This window comes from Protopterus annectens, chromosome 8.part0 (genome assembly GCF_019279795.1).
Source record: "Protopterus annectens isolate FY-2018-M chromosome 8.part0, PAN1.0, whole genome shotgun sequence".
Classification (NCBI taxonomy): Eukaryota; Metazoa; Chordata; order Ceratodontiformes; family Protopteridae; genus Protopterus; species Protopterus annectens.
This window is the reverse complement of record NC_056741.1, coordinates 1,747,357,011-1,747,377,193: the sequence shown is the minus strand read 5'-3', so window position 1 is coordinate 1,747,377,193 and position 20,183 is coordinate 1,747,357,011. Positions and strand designations below refer to the sequence as shown.

The 20,183-nt window shown below is 45.0% G+C and overlaps 1 protein-coding gene across 1 annotated transcript in view; it reads right to left on the bottom strand.

Moving 5' to 3' along the window:
• The window catches only part of MPHOSPH6 (M-phase phosphoprotein 6), a 619,684-nt gene that overhangs the window by 238,769 nt on the left and 360,732 nt on the right, over positions 1 to 20,183 (bottom strand). The window contains exon 4 of the mRNA XM_044081249.1: positions 16,873 to 16,976. Coding sequence (XP_043937184.1) covers positions 16,873 to 16,976 — 104 coding nt within the window. The remainder of the gene's footprint in view (positions 1 to 16,872; positions 16,977 to 20,183) is intronic.

Genomic DNA, 20,183 nt, shown 5'->3' with positions numbered 1-20,183 from the left:
CTTAGCACTGCTAACACATATTGCAAATGATGAAGAAGTTCGTCCTTTCCTTGGGCCAGAATCAGGCAATCGTCCAAATAAGGATAGATCTGTATTCCTCTTAGCCTGAAGAAAGCTATCACTGGAGCCAGAACCTTCGTGAACACTCTGGGCGCAGTAGATAAGCCAAAGGGCAATGCAGAGAACTGATAATGAGAAGTCCCAGCTCGAAAACGCAGATACTTCCTGCAACTTAGCCGGATAGGAACATGAAGGTAAGCCTCCTTGAGATCCAGAGTCACCATCCAGTGATCTTTGCCCAGCAGAGGTAAAAGCTGTTGTAACGTCAACTTTTTGAACTTGGGAATGTCCAGATAAGTGTTGAGGATAGATAAATCCAAAATTGGTCTCCACGTGTTCCCCTTCTTTGGTACTAGGAACAGGCGAGAATAAAATCCTAGGCCCACTTCTGGCAGAGGGACCGGTTGTATGGCCCCTATTTGGAGCAGCAGAGAAATTTGCTTGCGAGCCTCTAGTCTTTGCTGAGGAGGAACGTCCGGCATGCCTTTGAAAGGAGGCAAGGTATGGAAATAAAACCTGTAACCTTGGTGTATGATATCCAATACCCATCTGTCTTGGGTAATCAAATTCCAATTTTCCCTGAAGAGTGCCAACCTTCCTCCCAAAGGTGCTGCCAGGCAAGAAGGATCTGGCAGCTGAAAAGGTAGGTCATTGGGCCTGTTTACGAAAGGACTGGCCCCTGCCCTCACCTGAAGATTGTGCAGGAGAACCCCCTGTTCTAGGCCTGAAGGAGCTCTGAGCTCTGCCCCTACCACGTCTAGATCTACCCCTAGACTGTGAATCATATGAAGGGTATGTCCACCCCTTAGCAGGCCAATTCCTACTAAACTTCGGAGGCTGGACTTGCAAAAAATCTTTAACAGTCTGCATAGACTTAGCCTTGTCTTCCATTTTCTTCAAGACTGACTCAACAGGTGAACCAAACAACACATCAGACTGTAAAGGAGCATCCAAAATCCTTGTCTTAACATGTTCAGATAAATTCTGATCCCTCAACCAGGCGTGCCTGCGAAGAACAGACCCAGTGGCAGCCACCCTAGACGAGGCCTGTACAGCATCAAAACCACATTGTAAAGAATGCTTACCCACCTGTTCAGAGACATGTACTAAATCTTGTAACTCCTTACACTCAATGCCTTCCGCCAGAGCATCCACCTTAGACCTCAGTTGAGAAAGTAGATAGTTCTGACATTTCAACATGTGAAACTGGCAATTCAAAGCCCTCATAGCTAAGGTGGAAGAAGTATAGACTTTCTTTCCCCATTTATCCAAAGCTCTGGCCTCTTTATCTGGAGGAACCGGATTTTTTACAACAGTGGCCTTGACACCCTTAGGTCCCTGACTAACAGTTTCTGGGTCCGCCCTAGGACTCTTATAAAGATATTTATGAGCCTCAGGTACCCTATATAATACCTATCCGGTTTAACAGGAGCAGGAGGCAAAGAATCAGGATTAAGTGAAGCCTCCGCAAACACATCTTCCACAACATCCAGAACAGGAGGTATAGCCAAAGGCCTATGCTGGGGTAAAAGCAAAAACTCCCTAAGCCTTTTCCTGGAATCAGAGAAGTCTTGACCTTCCCACTTAAAATGTTCCCTCATGGAATGAAGAGTCTCTGAAAAAGAAACATCCTCTGGAGGAGAAGCAGAAGGGGTAGAATCATCTGCATCAGAATCAGAATAAGGAGAGTACTCCTGCAAGTCTTCAGCCGAAGACTCTGAAACATCTGAAGGCTGCTCAAAACTCCCCAACTCTGGTTCCACCCTAGGCCTCTTATCTGGAGGGGGCAAAGAACCTCTAATCAAAGTAATTAAATCTTCCGCCATTTTAAGCATGTGCTTCTTGGGCACAGATCCTGAAGAACTAGGAGTGACACCAACAGAAGCTAAACCTGGCCTGCCTCTGGGAGAAGCCTTAGAAACAGAAGGAGAGGGCCTAACCACCTTAGGAAGGGAGGGGAGTACAGTAACCTGAGAAGCCCCTTCAGCCTGACCTGCTTCCTGGGAGGCCACATCCTGCAATAACAAAGTCTCCCCCTGGGACTCCAGAGAAGCCTCCGGCGGAACCACCGGTTCCACTGACGCCTCTAAAGAACCGGCATCCGGTACGGACGACTCTTCCTGCCTGGGTTTAGCTGCCTTGTCTTTGCGCTTCTTCGAAGAAGCGGGCGTCGGAGCGTCCGACGGCATCTTATAATTGCACCGCTTCCCAAAGACCAACCTGGCACAATCTAACCTTCGCTTAATAGTGCGCTTATTGAACCTAGCACAAAAGCGACACCCAACAACGTCGTGCTCAGGCCCCAAACAAGGAATACACAAAGTATGATAATCTCTATGCGGTATCTGTTTCCCACAAGAAATACAGTTATTCACTTTTTCTGACATCCGGTAAACCACTGAGGCAAGAAAAAACTAAAATATTCCCCAACGGGGTACTTAGCCAACTTTGACTCGGTCTGAAACTCCGAATTCGAAAAATTTCAGAATGCCGAACGGCACTTGCAACGCTGCTTCTGCATCGGACCATGCGGCAAAAAAGACTGAGGATATGACGTCGGTCATGCGCATTTGTACCCTGACGTTCTGATGTCAGTCTTAAGCGCCTTGACCGACGTCAGCCTAATACTTTGATATTCGGGCCGACCGAGGACAGCGGACTACCCAAGTGTAAGGACTGCAGCAATGTGAGATGAAGAACATCCTCAGAGTTGTCGGACTCCTGGTCAGATAAAGCTGCTGGGGAAAAGTCTCTTTCTTTTAGCAGGGGAAGGCTGGCTTCCCATAATCAGCATAAGATCTTCTGCCATTTTAAGCATCTGTGACTGTGGCAAGGAAGCAAGCGCTTGAGTTAGGGTAGTCGATTTTTTAGGCGTAGCTTGTACTCTTGGCCTTAGAACTGAAGATGCGAAAGTAGTTGTCTGTGTCGAATATCGGTAGTATGACAAACTTCTTCAGAAGCCGATGCCTGCACAGCAGCTCCGGACCCATCCAAGGGAGAGACATCTGCAGGTTCCATAGTCTAAGAAGAGTCTTGTGGCATACCAGACTCCGAACAGGTCTCGGTATAGGCCTGTGAATCCATCGAAGTGGGCATCAGGGGCTGTGAAAGCATGACTAGCTTAACAGAAGCGTCGTCGGGAGTTTTGGACCTGTGCGTTCTGTCTCAGTCTTTATCCTTACGTTTTTTCAGAAGATCAGTAGTCGGATGGCTTACTGAAGCCATTTCAGAATACGAAGATTGAGAACGAAAGTATTTAGGTACAAAAAGGGCCTAACGAATAGCCCGGGCGTTGAACAAGGCACAAAAATTGCAGCGAGGTACATCGTGGTCAGGGCCTAAACAGGTTCGCAGTAAGAATGGAAATCTCAGTGTGGTATTTGCTTTCCACAGGCAAGACCATTGTTAACTTTCTGACATTGGATAGAGCAAGGAAAAAAAAAAGGATCCCCAACGGGGTACTTGGCTTTAGAATACCAACTTCAATTTCAGAAATGAAAACTCAGGTAGCGGCTGACCAGCACTCATGCTAACTGCTTCTGCTTCAGGCTCCTCAGCAAGAAAGACTGATGTAATGGCAATGGCTGCCTGTTTTTATACCACTGACTACTTCACGTCAGTACTGAAGCGACAGCAACCGACAGAAATACTAAGCCTCTGGTATTCGGGCTGACCGAGGGCTATCCCTGGCAGGATAACCCAAGTGTGATGACTACAACAGTGAAATGAAGAACATCAGCAGATCTACCAAGACCCAGATGCAAGTTCTATCCACAATTGGTGGATGTCAAGCAGACAAGGTGAGGGGAGGGGAGGCTTGCAGAGACCCGTCTTAACTCCTGACTGAAATGTTAACGTTTTGAGGTAAACTTTTTATTGAAAACCACCAAGCACACTTGGTCCAACTCTTAACAACCAGAACTGACAGAAAGACAACACTTAGCAGAAATGGATGCAGTGTGCTATCCATTTGGAAATGGCTTGCTTTGAAATGGCCTTGCCCTCTGCCCCTTAGCAAAGCTGACTAGCAGCTGGTCAGATTTCTGAAAGGTTTAAGTCCTGTCAAGGTACAACCTAATCTGCCTGAGCACATCCAAGGAGTGCAGGATCATTTCCCCTTTATTCTGAGGATTAGGAAAAAAGGTTGGTAAATGGATGGATTGGTTTAAAGCCACACTAGATACCACCTTGGGCATAAATGATGGGTTCGTCCTGAGGGAAACCCTGTCTGCATGGAAGATAATGAAAGGTTCCACAGCCATAAGGGCCTGCAACTCAGACACTCTCCTTGCTGAAGTGATGGCTAGATGTAAGGCTGTTTTCAAAGAGAGGAATGTTAACTATGCTGTAGCAGCAGGCTCAAAGGGGGGAAGCGTGAGCGTCTCTAGTACAAAGTTAAGGTCCCAGGCTGGAGTGGGAGCTCTCCTTAGGGGGGGTCTTAAGTTGTTGGCTCCTCTCAGGAACTGTTTGACCAGAGGGTGAGAGAAGAGGGGTGGCTCAGTATTATAATGAGCTGAGATGGCAGAGGCATGAATCTTACTTGGAGAAGAATAGGCCTTTGTGGAACATTTCTGCTAGACAATCTAGGATTTGAGGTAAGGTGGGCATGGTTGTGCCCTTTCCCCGAGACTGAACAGTATCTTTTCCATTTTTGTGAATAGGATTTCCTAGTGAATATTCCTAGTGCTAGGCCTCCTGGCCTCAAAGATGACATCCAGCACCTGTTTGCCGAGAGTTGCTGGTGATGTATTCAAGAGATGAGCCAGGCTGCTAGGTTCAGGGTTTGCAGCTGAGGATGCAAAATCTGGCCCTCCTGCTGGGACAACAGGGAAGGGGTCTGAGGCAGGTGCCAGGGTGGCACTACTGTCAGACTGCGTAAAAGTGGACACTAGTGCTGGCATGGCCATTCTGGTGAAATCAGGATTGTCCTTGGCTTGTCCTGTTTGACCTTGAGTAGTACTTTCGAGAGGAGGTGCAGAGAGGGAATGCATAGTTTGAGAGGTTTTCCCATGTAAAGGACAGGGCATTCATTTTCCATGCTTGGCTGTGGGGAGTTCTGGTGCAAAATTTGCTCAGTTGATGGTTCTGGGGGGAGGCAAAGAGGTCCACCACTGGTGCCCCCCCACCTGTGGATCAGATGCTTGAATGATTTGGGTTCGTTTCCACTCGTGTGGGTCCATTAGATTTCTGCTCAAGTCGTCTGCCAGTGAATTTAGTTTGCCTAGCAGGAATTGAGCTTGCAGGTGCACTTGATTGCTCAAGGCTGTGTTCCACAGAGCCATGGCTAACCTGCAGTGGGTAGGAATGAGTTCTCCCCTGCTTATGTACCACATAAATGTGGTGTTGTCTGTATCAAGAGTTGTCCTGGAAAGATAAGGTATTTGAAGGCTGTCAGTGCATTCTGTACAGCTAACATATCTTTTTGATTGATATGCAGGTGCATTTGTCTTGGGCTCCATTTGCCTTGAATACATTCGCTTGCCATGTGAGCCCCCCATGCATAGTCTGATGTGCCTGTTGTCAGGGTTTGGGCAGCGGGGGGGGTTGAGTGAAAAGGAGTCCCTTGTTGTGGTAGCAGGACTCTGCCGACCCAAGGAACTCTGTCCTTAGGCAAGGAATGATAGGAATCATTGTTTCCAGGTCCTGAGAATGTTGACACCAGAGAGTTTTTAAGTACCACTTAAGTTTCCTCATATGCAGTTTTACATATGGAATTAGTAGAATGCAAGAAGCCATGAACCCTAGGGCTTTCAGTATTTTTATTGCAGATAGCTGGGTTTGGGTGGCCAGTAGTTTGAAGTAGTTTGTCACATAAACCTGTTTTTCTGGAGTGAGGAATGCCATCCAGGAAGTTGTGTTCAAGCTTGCTCCCAGGAATACAATTTTTTGGCTGGGTGCCAGCTGCGATTTCTTTTTGTTGATGGTATACCCAAGAGAAGTTAGAAGTCTCTACAAATGCCAGGTGCTGAAGTAGCAATTCCTGACCATCTGCCTGAATCAGGCAATCATCCAAGTATGGGTAAATTTTAATTTTCTCTGCCTGCAGTATGCAATGACTGGGGCCAGGCATTTTGTGAATACCCTGGGCATAATAGATAAGCCAAAGGGAAGTGTAGAGAATTGATAGTGCTTAGAGCCTGTCCTGAAACGTAGATATTTCCTGCAAGATTCCCTTATGGGGATGTGCAGATAAGCTAGTCTAGGGTGACCAGCGAGGAGTCCTTGGCTAGCATAGGAAGGAGCTGTTGGAGAGTAAGCATTTTGAATTTTGGAACCACCAGTAAGGTGTTGAGAATTGACAGATCCAGGATAGGGCGCCAAGAGTTTCCTTTTACAGGCACCAGAAACAGTCTGGAAGAGAAACCCTGTCCCCTTTGCAATGTTGGAACAGGTTGAACAGCATTGATACTGAGAAGAGAAAGTACTTGCTTTTGGGCCTCTGGCAATCCGCTTGGGGTTGTCAGTGAGTGGAAGTAGAATCTGTATCCCTGGGATACAATGTTTAAGACCCATCTGTCTTGGGTAATGTATTCCCAGTTTTTTGCATGCAGGGCAAGTTTTCCTCCTAGGGGTGCAAGTACTTGGGCAAGGCTGGGAAGTATGAAGAACAAGTCACTGTGAACTTTTTCCATAGGATGGTGGCTTACCACTCCCTGTTTTTGAGGTGGGAGCACTCCATTGTTCAGATCTGTGCATACCCTGAGACTGTAGTCTTGGTGGTCTGCTGCACCAGGGTTTGGACTGAGAAGGTCTGGGAGGGACTGGAAAGGACCAGTTTTTTTGAAGGCCAATGCCTACTGAATCTAGGTGGCTGTACCTGTAAGAAATCTTTAACAGTTTGCATAGATTTAGCTTTTTCCTCCATCTTTTTAAGAACTTTTGCTTTAGTGCCAAACAAACGTTCTTGGTTTAATGGAGCATCTAATAATTTTGCTTTGACATGGTCTGGCAAGATTTGTTCCTTTAGCCAAGCATGCCCAGCAGCCCTGCAAGATGCTTCTAAAGCTTCAAAACCAGACTGCAAAGTATGTTTTCCAACTTGGTTTGCAGAATGCATCAACTCTTGTAAATCTTTATGATCTGTATAATCAGGAATCATCAGTTTTTGTTTAATTAGTTCCATAATATGTTGCTGGTACTTCAACACGTGAAACTGACAATTTAAAGCCCAGATGGCAAGAGTAGAAGAGGTGTATACCTTCTTTCCCCATCTGTCTAAAGCCCTAGAATCCCTGTCCGAAGGGGTAGGGTTTTTCGCTGTAGTAGCCTTAATGCCTTTAGGTCCCTGGGAAATAGTCTCTGGATCAAAAACAGGATTCTTGAATAGAAATTTGTGAGAGTCAGGTACTCTGTAGTACCAGTCAGGTTTTCTAGGAGCTGGTTGCAAAGCATCAGGGGTAAGACTGGATTCCATTATCTACAATTTCCAGAACAGGAAGGATAGCTAGAGGCCTGTGCTGAGGCCCTAGTCTCTTTTTGGACTGAGGGTAGTCCTGGCACTTCCAGCGGAAATGCTCTCTGAAGGTATGCAGGGTTTCTCCGAAAGAAAAATCCTCTGGTGGGGAGGCAGAGGGAATGGAATCCTCCATCAGAATCTTCATAGGTAGATAAAAGGGAATGGAATCCTCCATCAGAATCCTCATAGGTAGATAAGGGTATGTCCTGGTAATCAGAGAGGTCACAGTCATCAGACTCTTGATCTTAAGAATCAGAAGGAAAATAAATTCTTGGGGAAGGCTGGCTTCCCCAAATTAAAGTAATAAGATCTTCAGCCATTCTAAGCATTTGTTTCTGAGGCAAGGGAGCTTGAGAATGCACTTTGGTCGTTGGATTCCTAGGCGTAGTGCAAACTCTGGGCCTGAGAAATTTGGTAGTTTTAGTCTGAAATGAAGTAGTCTGTTTAATACGAACATCGGAAGGTCTGAATACACCATCAGAAGCCGGTACCTGCACAACAGCCACGGACCCATCCAAGGTAGAGACATCCGCAGGTTCCATAGTCGAAGAAGCATCTCACGGCATACTGGACTCCGAATGGGTCTCCGTAGAGGCCTGCGAATCTGCAGAAGCGGGTATTAGAGGCTGCAAAAGCGCCTCACTGAGTATCGGCGAACTGGTGACTAGCTTAATGGAAGCATAGTCGGCAGTTTTGGACCTATGCAGTCTGTCTCGGTCTTTATCCTTACGTTTTTTTTGGAAGATCTGTAGTCGGATGGCTTCTCGAAGCCATTTCTGAATACGGAGAAAGGGAGCAAAAGAATTTAGTGACAAAGATAGCCTGAGGGCAAATAGTTTGGGTGTTGAACAGGGCACAAAACCAGGAGCGATGAATACCGTGGTCTGGGCCTAAACAGGTGATGCAGTAAGAATGAAACTCTCAGAGATATTTGCTTTCCAAAGGCAACACAATTATTAATTTTTTTCTGACATTGGTTAGAGCAAGAAAAAAAGGATCCCCAATGGGGTACTTAGCTTTAGAAGACTTCAGGTCTGAAACTTACATAACAAAAATTTCAGGTAGTGGCCGACCGGCACTTGCGAACTGCTTCTGCTTCAGGCTCCGCTTGGCAAGAAAAGCTGATGTAATGGCGTCGGCTGCATGTTTTATACCCCTGACGACCTGACGTCATGGAAGAAGTGACAGCATCCGATGCAGAAATCCCAAGACTCTGGTATTCGGGCCGACTGAGGGCTACCTGCAGGCAGCTAACCCAAGTGTGATGACCAACAGTGAAACACGAAGATCATCACTAAATTCTTTGATACTACCTCATAAATAAGTACAGTTGTGTACACTTACCATAAATGTAGAGGTTCGAGTGTATTCACTGTTGCAGTCATCACCTGTGGGTTATCCCTGCTGTGGTAGCCCTCGGCCGGCCTGAATACCAGAGTCAATGTTTTTCTGCATTGGTTGCAGTCGCTTGCTGTCTGACCTCAGGTCGTCAGTGCTATAAAGGAAGGCAGCCGACGCCATTACAGTCAGAGGCCCAAGTAAACTTGGTAAAGTGGTCCTAGTGGCTAAAAGCCATCGTTAGAAACAGTCTCCCTAAAGAAAGATATAAGGGGGGGAAGGAGGGTGGGAAACCAGGACTGCAACAGTGAATACACTTGAAAATCTACATTTAAGGAAAATGTACACAACTGTAATATGTTTGTGTTTCACTGTTGCAGTTACCACCTGTGGGAGGATTCCCAAAGCTGAGAAATGGGGTGGTTGGATTAGTAAGAGACCTAGGAATGGGTCAGCATGCACTGCAGAGGCAAACCCCACCCTAGCCTTAGAAAATAGAGATAGGTGGTAATGCTTCGTAAAGGTAAAGGTATGGACAGAAGTCCAGGTGGCAGCTCCCAGGATGTCCCTGGTGGGAACTCCTCTGAGGAATGCTGTGGAAGTGGAAGCTGACCTAGTGGAATGGGTTTGAAGAGACTTGGGGGGGGGGGTGTTCCCAGGCAAACTGTATCAGAAATGGATACAGTGTGATATCCATTTGGAAATGGGCTTCCCCTCTGCCCCTGGGGCAAAGATGACAAGTAGTTGGTTTGTTTTCCTGAAGGGTTAAGTACGGTCCAGATAGTATCTGTGCACTTCCAGTGAGTGCAGAATTATTTCCTCGTTATTTTGAGGGTTAGGAAAGAAGGTGGGTAGATGTATGGCCTGGTTGAGAGTTACGTTAAATACCACCTTGGGCATAAAAAAAAAGAGGGATTAGTCCTTGGAGACCCTGTCTGCATGGAAGATGATGGAGATCAATGGCCATCAGTGCCTGAAGTTGTGAAACCCTTCTGGCTGAGGTGACAGGAGAGGTACCTTAGTTCTGCTGAAGCAGCAGGTTTGAAGGGTGAAGTTGGTTCTTCTCAAAACATAATTCAGGTCCCAGGCTGGAGTTGGTGGCCTTCTGGGAGGTCTGATATTAAGAAGCCCCTCTGAGGAATTGTTTAATCAAAGGGGGGGGGGGGAACAGGGGCTGTTCTGTATCAAAATGAGCCGAAATGGCTGAGGTGTGGATTTTAATAGAGAAGGAGAGGTCACTATTACGTAGCTCTACTAGGTAGTCCAGGAAAAGACGGATGGAAGGTTGCGAGGTATTGCCCCCTCTGGACTGGCTCCAGGAGCAGAATCTTTTTCATTTTCCTGCGCAAGATTTTCTAGTGCTGGGTCTTCTGGCCTCTGTGATGATGTCGGAGGTTGAGAGTGCTGACAGCAAAGATTCTTTAGGTACCACTGAAGTTCTCATGTGGAGCCTGGCCAGAGGAATTAGAAGGATGCAAGATCCGATGTATCCCAAGGCTTGCAGGAAGTTCGTCGCAGAGAGGTGACTTCTGGAAGCCAGCTGAGTGAAACAGAGATGCAGAAAGCTCTGCTTTTCTGGGGATAGGAAGGCCACTTTGGCTGCTGCGTCAGCAGTGCTCCCAAGAAAATGATTTTCCTGGAGGGGGTTTGCTTTGATTACTTCTAGTTGACTGTGTACCCTGAGGGGGTTAGGAGGGTTTTGTCAAAGAAGAGGTCCTTCAGGATCTATTCTTTGCCATCTGCCTGAATGAGGCAGCTGTCCAGATAAGGGTACATTTGTATATATTTTTTCTGTCTGCCAAAGGCTATGGCCAGGGTTAAGGCATCTTCTAGATGTAGGGTAACTAAACATGCATTTTTGTCAGCATAGGCAGCAGCTGCTGCAAAGTTAACATTTTGAATTTGGTGACAGCCAGGAAGGTGTTCAGAATGGGTAGATCCAGGGTGGGGCACCAAGTGCCCTCTATCCCGGAACAAGGAACAGTCTGGAATAAAAGCTTTTGCCCGTTTGATATGAGGGGAGAACTGCACCTAGGGATAAGAGAGCTTGGACTTGTTTCAATGCCTCTGCTCAGTGATTTTGAGGTAAGGGTACCCTCTTGGAATTGGGAGTAAGTAGGAGGAGAATTTGTATCCCTGAAAAATGATCTTTTAGACCCAATGGTCCTTAGTTGCAGAAAGCCAATTTTTCAAGCATAGGGAGAGCCTTCTTCCTAGTATTTGCTGAGTGAAAAGATGGGAGAGGGAGTCATTGAGGGTTTTTATCCTAGAAGAAGGTCTTAGAACTCACTGCCTTTGGAGTGGAAGTGGTCCACTGCTTGGTTCTCTGCTGTCCCTGGGATAGGGGTCTGGGTGGTCTGCCCCTGCGGGGCTTACCTTGCCCCTGTCTGCTAGGTGCAGGGAAGGACCAGTGCTTAAGAGGGAAAGTTCCTGCTGAACCTGGGAGGCAGAACCTGAAAGAAATATTTTACTGTTTGCATAGATTTTGCTTTGTCTTCTATCTTTTTAAGCACCTCTTCTGCTTTTACTCCAAACAAGTGGTCCTTATCCAAAGGTGCATCAAGTAATTTAGGTCTGACATGATCAGGGAGAGGTGGTTCCTTCAACCATGCATGTCTCCTAATGACAGATCCTGACACTGCTGCCCTGCTTGAGGCTTCCAGGGCATCATATCCACAGTGTAAGGAGTGTTTAGCTACTTGACAAGTAGAGTGAAGTAGATCAGCTCTTTCGAACTGGCACAGTCAGGAAAGGTAGAAATCTTTTGTTTTAATAGTTCCAAAGTGTGTTGTTGATATTTTAACACGTGGAACTAACAGTCGAGTGCTCTGATAGCTAAGGTTGCTGAGGTGTATACTTTTTTACCCCATCTGTCCAGAGCTCTGGAGTTCTTGTCAGAAGGAACAGGGTTCTTTGTAGAACTAGCCTTAGCTCCTTTAGATCCCTGTGTAATTACCTCCAGGTCTGAAGCAGGATCTCTGTACAGGTATTTGAGAGGATTTAGTACTCTGTCATACCAGTTAGGTTTTCTGGGAGCAGGTGGGAGGGTGTCAGGAGTTCAGCTGGATTCATGGAAGACCCCATCAACCACCTCCAAGATTGGACGGATGGCCAAGGGTCGGTGCTGGGGCAGCTCTAAAAACTCTCTTAGTCTTTTCTTAGACTGAGGGAAGTCCTAGAATTCCCAGTGGAAATGTTCACTGAGGGGTGTGAAGGGCTTCCCTAAAGGAAGGATCTTCTGGTGGGGATGTAGAATGAATGGATTCCTCTGCATCTGAATTCTCATAAGCAGTCAGAGGTGGTAGTTCCTCTTCAAAATTTGAATAATCAGACTCCTCAGAATCCTGTTCTGTCAGTATTTCAGGAGAAAGGTCTCTTTTAGAAGTTGTGGCCAGACTACCCCTGATAAGGGTGACAAGACCCTCTGCCATTTTAGCATTTGAGCTTGGGGTGGTGGAGCAAGAGTAAAATGGTGGCTAGAGGTAGTTTTCCTAAGTTTGCCTTGCCTCTAGGCCTATGAGTATCCATCGGTCTGAGAGAAATGGTAGCCAGAGGAGAATATGTCAGTTTTTGTCTAGATTCAGTAGTGCGAAAGACCTCCTCAGAAGCCGGTGTCTGCATCGCGGCTCTGGACCTAAATGAGGCAGAGACAACCAAAGGCTTGCAAGACGAAGATTTCTGCGGCATACCAGACTCCGAAAGGGTCTCAGTAGAGGCCTGCAAAGGTACTGAATTGGGCATAAGAGGCTGCGAAGGCACCTCACTACATTCCAGAGAACTGATGACCTGCTTAATGGTAGAGTAGTCAGAAGGCTTAACCTCGTGTGGTCTTGTCTGTATCTTTATCCTTACATTTTTTCACAATGTCTATGGATGGTTTCTGACTGACGCCATTTCAGCTACAATAAGAGCTCTACGACGAAAGGTTCTCGAATTAAAGAGGGCACAGAACCAGCAACGGAAGACATTGTGGTCTGGGCCTAAACAAGTGACACAGTATGAATGGAAGTCTCTGTATGGTATTTGCTTTCCACAGGTGAGACAATTGTTAACTTTTTCGGACATTGGTTAGTACAAGAAAAAAGGATCCCGAACGGGGTACTTAGCTTTAGACGTTTTCAGCTGAAATTCAAACTCTGGTAGCAACCGACTGGCACACTTGCAGACTGCGTTTGCTCCAGGGTCCACGGCAAGAATGACTGATGTAATGGTATCTGCTGTCTTCCTTTATAGCACTAATGACCTGACAGACAGCAAGCGACTGCAGCTGAGACAGAAAAACATTGACAGGCCGACTGAGGACTACCACAGCAGGGATAGCCCACAGGTAATGACTGCAACATTGAAACACGAAGAACATCGGAAAATTAATAAGGGAATGCTCAGAGGGACCCAGGAAAATGTCTCATTAAGTAAAAAAAATGAAGTCTGACAAACTGAGTGGAGAAGGGGAGTCTCCGAGACACATACCTAGTCCTCCAATGCATCCTACTTATGTTGTAAGCAAAGTTTAACTCCCTGGATTGAGTAATTTCGCAGATATGCAAAATGTACATCAGAGTGGGATCCAAAGATGTGAATGCCAGCCACGCACAGACTGCCTCTCAACAGGCTGTAAGAAACACTGTATAGAGACCGGGCTTTGAGGCGATCTGCATAGGATAAACCATTTATTTTATACCCTGCATTCTTTTTGTGAGGAACCTCTGCAGACACTTTCCAGTTATTGCATGCACCTAGTCAGGTACATACCAATGTGGGCATTGTACTCAATGATGGGCATGATGAGGGCACAAAACAGTGGAACAATGACTTCCTTGGAAATAAATGCCATGCCCTCGCTTATAAGCTGAGCAACATACAATTTCCTCACTATCTTAGACACATGTTGGTTGAAAGGCATGTTACTATATGCAATCCTTGACTACTGGTTCTACTCTCAGAAGTGTGCTTTTTCCTATACATTTCTTGTCACAGAGTTTTAATTTGTGGCTTTGGCACCAGTCATTTGTCTATGTTAGTCCTTCCTGTAGGATATTAGTGTCTTGGGGGAATTCTAGGACTGCTCATAGTTTGTAATCATCTGCAATCTTGGTCAGCCAGAGGCCCTTGACATTGGCCTTGACTTCTGAGAAGTAGATGACAAAACGAAGTGGACACAGCACAAAGCCCTGAGGGACACACTTGTTACCAGTCTCTATGTGGGGGTCATCTCCCCATCCTAATATCCTGGGTCCTATCTAAGAGCCAGATGGCTATCCTAGGATTAACAGAGGAGTTTATGCCTATAGCCTTGAGTTTACTCAGAATGCTCAGGGGGGGATAGTGCATCAAATGTCTTACCAAGGTAAAGATAGGCAGTATGCACTGTTTTATCCTCATCCACTGCCTTACTGATCATCTCAAAGTAGTAAAACAGGCTGAGTAGGCCCTAAATGAATACAAACTGGGATAGATCCAGTGTTTGTAGTTTATGCCCTTATTAATCCTTTCCATGGCTTTACAAATGAGACTACTCACACCTATGGGTCTGTTTTTTCCGGTGTCTGTTGATGGCCAGCCCTTGTGCAGATGGAGGACCGCTACAGTACTCCATTTGTGTGGCACAAAGCCTATCTGGAGGTTATCGTTAAATGGTGAATCCAGTGGTCCAGATAAGTAATGCTTTAGAAGGCATCCTAAGACGTTATCATGGCCCATCAATGCAGTTTTTGGCCTTGGAGAGTGAATCTAAGACCTGCTCCCTACTGACAGTTGGTGGTGGCGAGTAGTTTGATGGTATTTCCTTAGGGGATTGGCGGGGGGGGTGGGGGGAGTAACTGGAGGCAGATTTGACAGCCATTACATTTGCTATAACTTTGGACTACATATAGATGGCTCCATTTACGAACAGTTCTGCACACTACTGTATGCTGCCTTTCAGGTTTAGGACATAGCTAAAAAAGCCTTGTGGATAGCCTTCCAGGCAAAGGCTATCTTTACCTCAAATTTAGCTTTAAACAGGCTTAACTTGCCTTCTTTACTTGTTTGTTTTAACTGATGGGAGGTGCTTTTACCATGCTGCGCATAGCACTTCCTAACCCTGGCTAAGACTTTTTCTTCTTTTGTTGTACAACCCATTTAAGTTTTGATTCCACAAAGGTGGTTTGTTTTAGTTTGTTCTGGGCTTATTTCCGACAGGCACAGTCATCTCTATGCATTTACTGATATGACTGTACAGGGGCTCTGTGAACAATTCTGCATAGGCAGCTGTGTTCTCATGGGTTTGAGGGGGCTTGAAATTATGACAAGCTATCACTTAGTAGGAGGAGGTTTGCCATAAAATTGTTCTTAAATGTTATGAGATTAGCCAGGTTCACAGAATTTATTTTTATTATGAAGACAATTTTTTGTCTGACCTTACCAGACAGGATATTACACTGGGGGAGTACATCATTCTCTCATGTTTGAGTACCAGGTCGAGTATGTTTGTACCCCAGTGTTGGGTCTATAGATTATCTGGTACAATGTGTGTATACAAAAATCCAGCAATCTCTGGGCCTGCAAGATTGGAGACGTGCAAGTATCCCAGTTTTTTGTGAGGCAGTTGAAGTTACTATTGCATATGATACTGGGTTGAATGGTGAAGTCCAAGTATGCGCTATGCATTATTTGGTTTCACTCGGAGACCCATAGCTTGTTAAGGATAGGATATGGGACATTGCCTATGGAAATCTGAACATGGAGAAGCTCAAGTGAGTCATCCTGTTTAACTAATCTTGAGGTGAGTTTGTTAATATAGAGTGAGACACCACCACCTTTGGTCTTTGCCTGTGCCTGAATGTGTGAAAGGCATTGTAGCCCTGCACTTCTAAGGGTCTCTCCATGGCTTTAAACCATGTCTCAGTAACTGTACAGATGTCCATATTCTCCAGGGACAGAGGACAGTCTGAAGGAAATGGAGGAGTTTTTTTTTTTAAACTCCTGACATTAAGCACTATCACCTTTAAATCCCCTTGGGCTGGTTTTACTAGGTCAGAAGGTTTATCAGTTTGGCATTGCCTAAAAAGGCACTATGGGGAAGACAATGTATTAGCCAATATTTGAAAGCCTAGAAGGGGCAGGTGCAGACCATCCTTGGTAAAACAATGTGGTCTGATGACCGTATCCTCCCATGCAGACAAATATTGTACCCCCTATGAAGGACACCAGAAACTAAGCCAATTGTTTAAGTTAAATCATCTTTAGTGCATACTGTGGCATCATCCCTGGTGAAGGTAGGAAGTGCTAATCAACTGTCAATTTACCAAAGCAGGCACAGGAGCTCATGCTTCGGTGACGGGAAATTTCTAGCACCCTAGCCACCATGTTTTATGATGCTTCTGAAGCACTGCACCAAAGGTTTGGAAGCTGGCCATTTGGTCTGATCCTGGGTCAATAAATCCTATACAGCCTAGGCTACTGCAACACTAATCTAATGGTTAACATCAAAGTATATAATAATGGAAATACTTATAGACTACTGCATGAACAAAAAATTATGAAGATACTAATAATGGCTGGGAAAACAGCCAAGTGAGTTAAGTAGTGAAAATACCTGAAGAAGGTCCAAGGCAATCTTTATAAGGAGCTACATTATATTCTGTAGAGTAAGTAATACTGATTTGGAAGTTAGGGGCAACCTACTATGGAAAAATGGGGTTGCAAAGCAGTTATACGGGTAAACTGAGGACAATATATGCAATGGAATAACTCAAAGTAAAAGCAACCACTCTAAAGACACACTTTCTCTGGATAGTTTAATTTTAAATAGGTTGTTGCAGTGCAAGCAGCAAAGATGGCATGGCAAATAATGAGAAGTGGCACAACCTCAAGACTAGCAAATACTCGGTCAGCTGGCCCCATGATAAACCAGATAACAAAAGGATCTGCCCATTTATAGATGTTCTGTTGCCTGCATTCTTCTCAGTATATAAATATTCTGTATTAAGCTTACTGTAAAAACAAGTGCAAATGAAACAAACTGTCACAATACTCACCTCCACACCATTTCTTCATCAGAAACATCAGATTCTGAATCTTCTTCCTTTCCATCTTCTCTTTCTTCTTTTTCAATTTTAGTACTGAACTGTAGCATGAGCTTCTACAGATTGAAATGAAAAAAAAAACATTTTTTTGTACTGCAACTGGCAAATGAAATGCAGGTAGCTTGTAGGCATTCAACTATAACATGTACAAAGAAATAAATCCTACTGGGTTTAAAATTGTTCAATTAGTCACGCCGATGGAGCTCAGGAAGTTTGCACTGTTAACTTCCAATGGGCGGAGCCTAAGCCCTTTGATGGAATCAAACTGTATCCTCACATTTCAAACAAATGTTCATATCTCTGGAACCATATGGATTATGAAAAAAATATTAACGACAAACTATTCAGCAAAAACTATTTTTACAGTAGTATTATTCTTGAGGTTCTAGGTCTTAAACTGAATTTTGTCACAGTAAACAGTAACTTTTACATTTGTAATATTTTGTAAACAATATCTCAGCAACCACTAAAGTTACACACATACTGTCAGCAGCATTTTATTCATCTAGCGGAGTGCTTTCATGTGAGGATAAGGTGTTCTGTATGCCTTAATTGGTTGTTGAGATACTTAGAAAAATGTGAAAATTAGCTTTGGCTGGCTAAGACCTACCTGCAATCAGCTGGATGTAAAAGCGAATTTAAGTACACTTATCTGCACTTTTTCATATAGTACTGCATTTTATTTATTTTTTCACTGAATATTAACGGAATTGAATATTATGGGCTCTGTGGCTTTGAAAATGCACCCCCTATTGTAAATTTGTATTTGGATACTCCTGGGCCCATCTCATTTGCTCACTCAGCTGAGTGCAGTGATATCATATTCTGATTTCAGGCACTCCTACTAGTCCCATCTCTTCAGCTATATCCACCGTGTACAAAGAGCATTTGGGAAGGACAACCCCTGTAGCCTCTTAATTCTGCTCTGTTCCCTCCCTCAAAAAAAATGATATATGCACACACATTTTATATATACATACACACACTTATTCAGCTGTTCTTACTGTAACAGTCTTATAGGTTCATAGGTAGGTACTAGGCTATCGGCCCTAGGGCCCATACAAGCCTAGCCAAAAAATGTACCCTGGCTTTCGCCACCCAAGAAATTTATTTTCCTATGCCCCTGTCGAGCAGAGCCATAGAAGTGATCCCCGGGGTGAATTTCCCATTTCCCATCCAATCATCAAGATTTTTCTTGAAGAGTGCTAATTAGGAGCTCTGTTTGACATAGATAGGTAGTCTGTTCCAGAGTATGGGAAGTCTCTGGGACAGGAATCTATCCCTCCAGCATGTTCTGTTTATTGTGGTGACAAGGTTAAGGTCCCTAGAGCGTGTAGCTCGGAGGGATTGGGATTTCTTTAAGTGGAGCATGTCCAACAGCTCTGGGTTTGACATAGCTTTGTATGTTAGACAGAGATCTCCCCCGAGTAGGCGATATGCGATGGAGTAAAGCTGTAGTTTTTTGAGACTGTCTGCACAGGGCATCTGTTTGAGGCCAGTAATCCTCTTTGTGAGGTATTTCTGTTGTCTTTCCAGTTGTTGTAGATGTCTTGTGAGGTACAAACCAAAAGGGGTGTTGTACTCTATAATGGGTCTAATGAGTGATGAGTAGAGGGGAACAATGACCTCTTTTTTTCTGGATGAGAATCCTTTTGTGATGAGATGAGCCACGTAGAAGGATTTCCTGACCACTGTGGCAATGTGATTATCAAAGGAGAGACTACTGTCCACCTGTGTCCCAAGGTCTCATCACATTTTCTGCATTAAGTAGACTACCAGCTATGTGGTAGTTCATGGGTACACAGTTTTTACCAAAGGGGATGACAATACACTTTTTGGCATTGAGCTTCAGGCCATGGCTTTGACACCAGAAATCTGTCTCAGTGAGGCCCTTTTGTAGTTTGTCCACATCGTTAGGAGTTTTGATTATGGCTCCTAGTTTGCAGTCATCTGCAAACTTTGTTAATAAAGACCTGTGTTGGCCTGCACTTCAGAGAAGTAGATACCAAACAGGAGAGGACCCAGGACTGAACCCTGTGGTACTCCACTTGTCACTGGTCTGATGTCGGATTTGGAATCCGCTACTTTCACAGTGTGGGTTCTGTCTGAGCCAGTTGGCAACCCATCTTATGACAAGGGGATTTATACCTAGTTTAGTGAGCTTATCTATAATTCCAGAGTGGGGGATGGTGTCGAAAGCCTTGGCGAGATCTAGATAAGCTGTGTGAACCATTTTACCATCATCTATGGCTTTGGTGACTGCTTCAAAGAAGTCAATCAAGTTTAGGAGACATGATCTGCCTTTTACAAATCCAAACTAAGTAGGGTCCAGAGTTTGGAGATTACCAATATCTTTATGAGTTCCATGATGATATGTTCCATGGCCTTGCAGACCAGGCTCGTCAGGCTAATGGGGCGGTAGTTCCCAGGGTCCGTCGTGGCTCCCCCTTTGTGGAGTGGGATAACTGTTGCGGTGCGCCACTCAGTGGGTACAAAGCCTGTGGTGAGGCTATGATTGAACATGGTACTTAGGTAGGGTGCCAGTTCATTCTGTAGTTCGTGTAGAACGCAGCCTGGGATATTGTCAGGTCCCATGGATGCTGTGTTCTTTGCTTTGGAGAGTGTGTTTTTTACCTGTGCAGCCGTGATTATAGGAACTTTGCATTCTTCCGGTATAGAGATGGGCCCTCTAGGGGGTGAGAGGGGGGGTAAAGTTAGCACTGAACCTATCTGCTAGGATGTTGGCAATATCAGTTGGTTCTGTACATTTAGTGCCATTATGCTGTAACTCAGAGCAGATCTGAGTGTTCCCATTTAGATTCTTGACATAGCTATAGAATGCTTTGTGGTCTTTATAGAGTCAGTGGCAATTTTGTTTTCGTAACTAGCTTTGGAGGATTTTATGAGGGATCTCAACTTCTTACGGAGGTTGACCAGGGAGTTCCTCCAGTCATGTTTACTCTTTTTTGCAACAGTTTCTTTCTTCTGTTGTAGAGTTTGTTTATGGCAGAGGACCACCAGATTGGCTTCCTTTTTCTGGAGGATAACATCTTGGTTCTATTAGGGATAGCATGATCCATGCACTCATGTAAGTGCTTATAAAGTGCATTTGCGTAGGATTCGGCAGTCATACCTCTATTGTCTGTCTGCATGGGTGTCATGAAGTTTGCTACTTCTGTCTTAAGAAGTGTGAAGTTGACTTTTGAGAAGTTTTTTTACGATGGTTTCCCTAATTGGGGCTGGGGGTGGGATGTGGAAGTCTA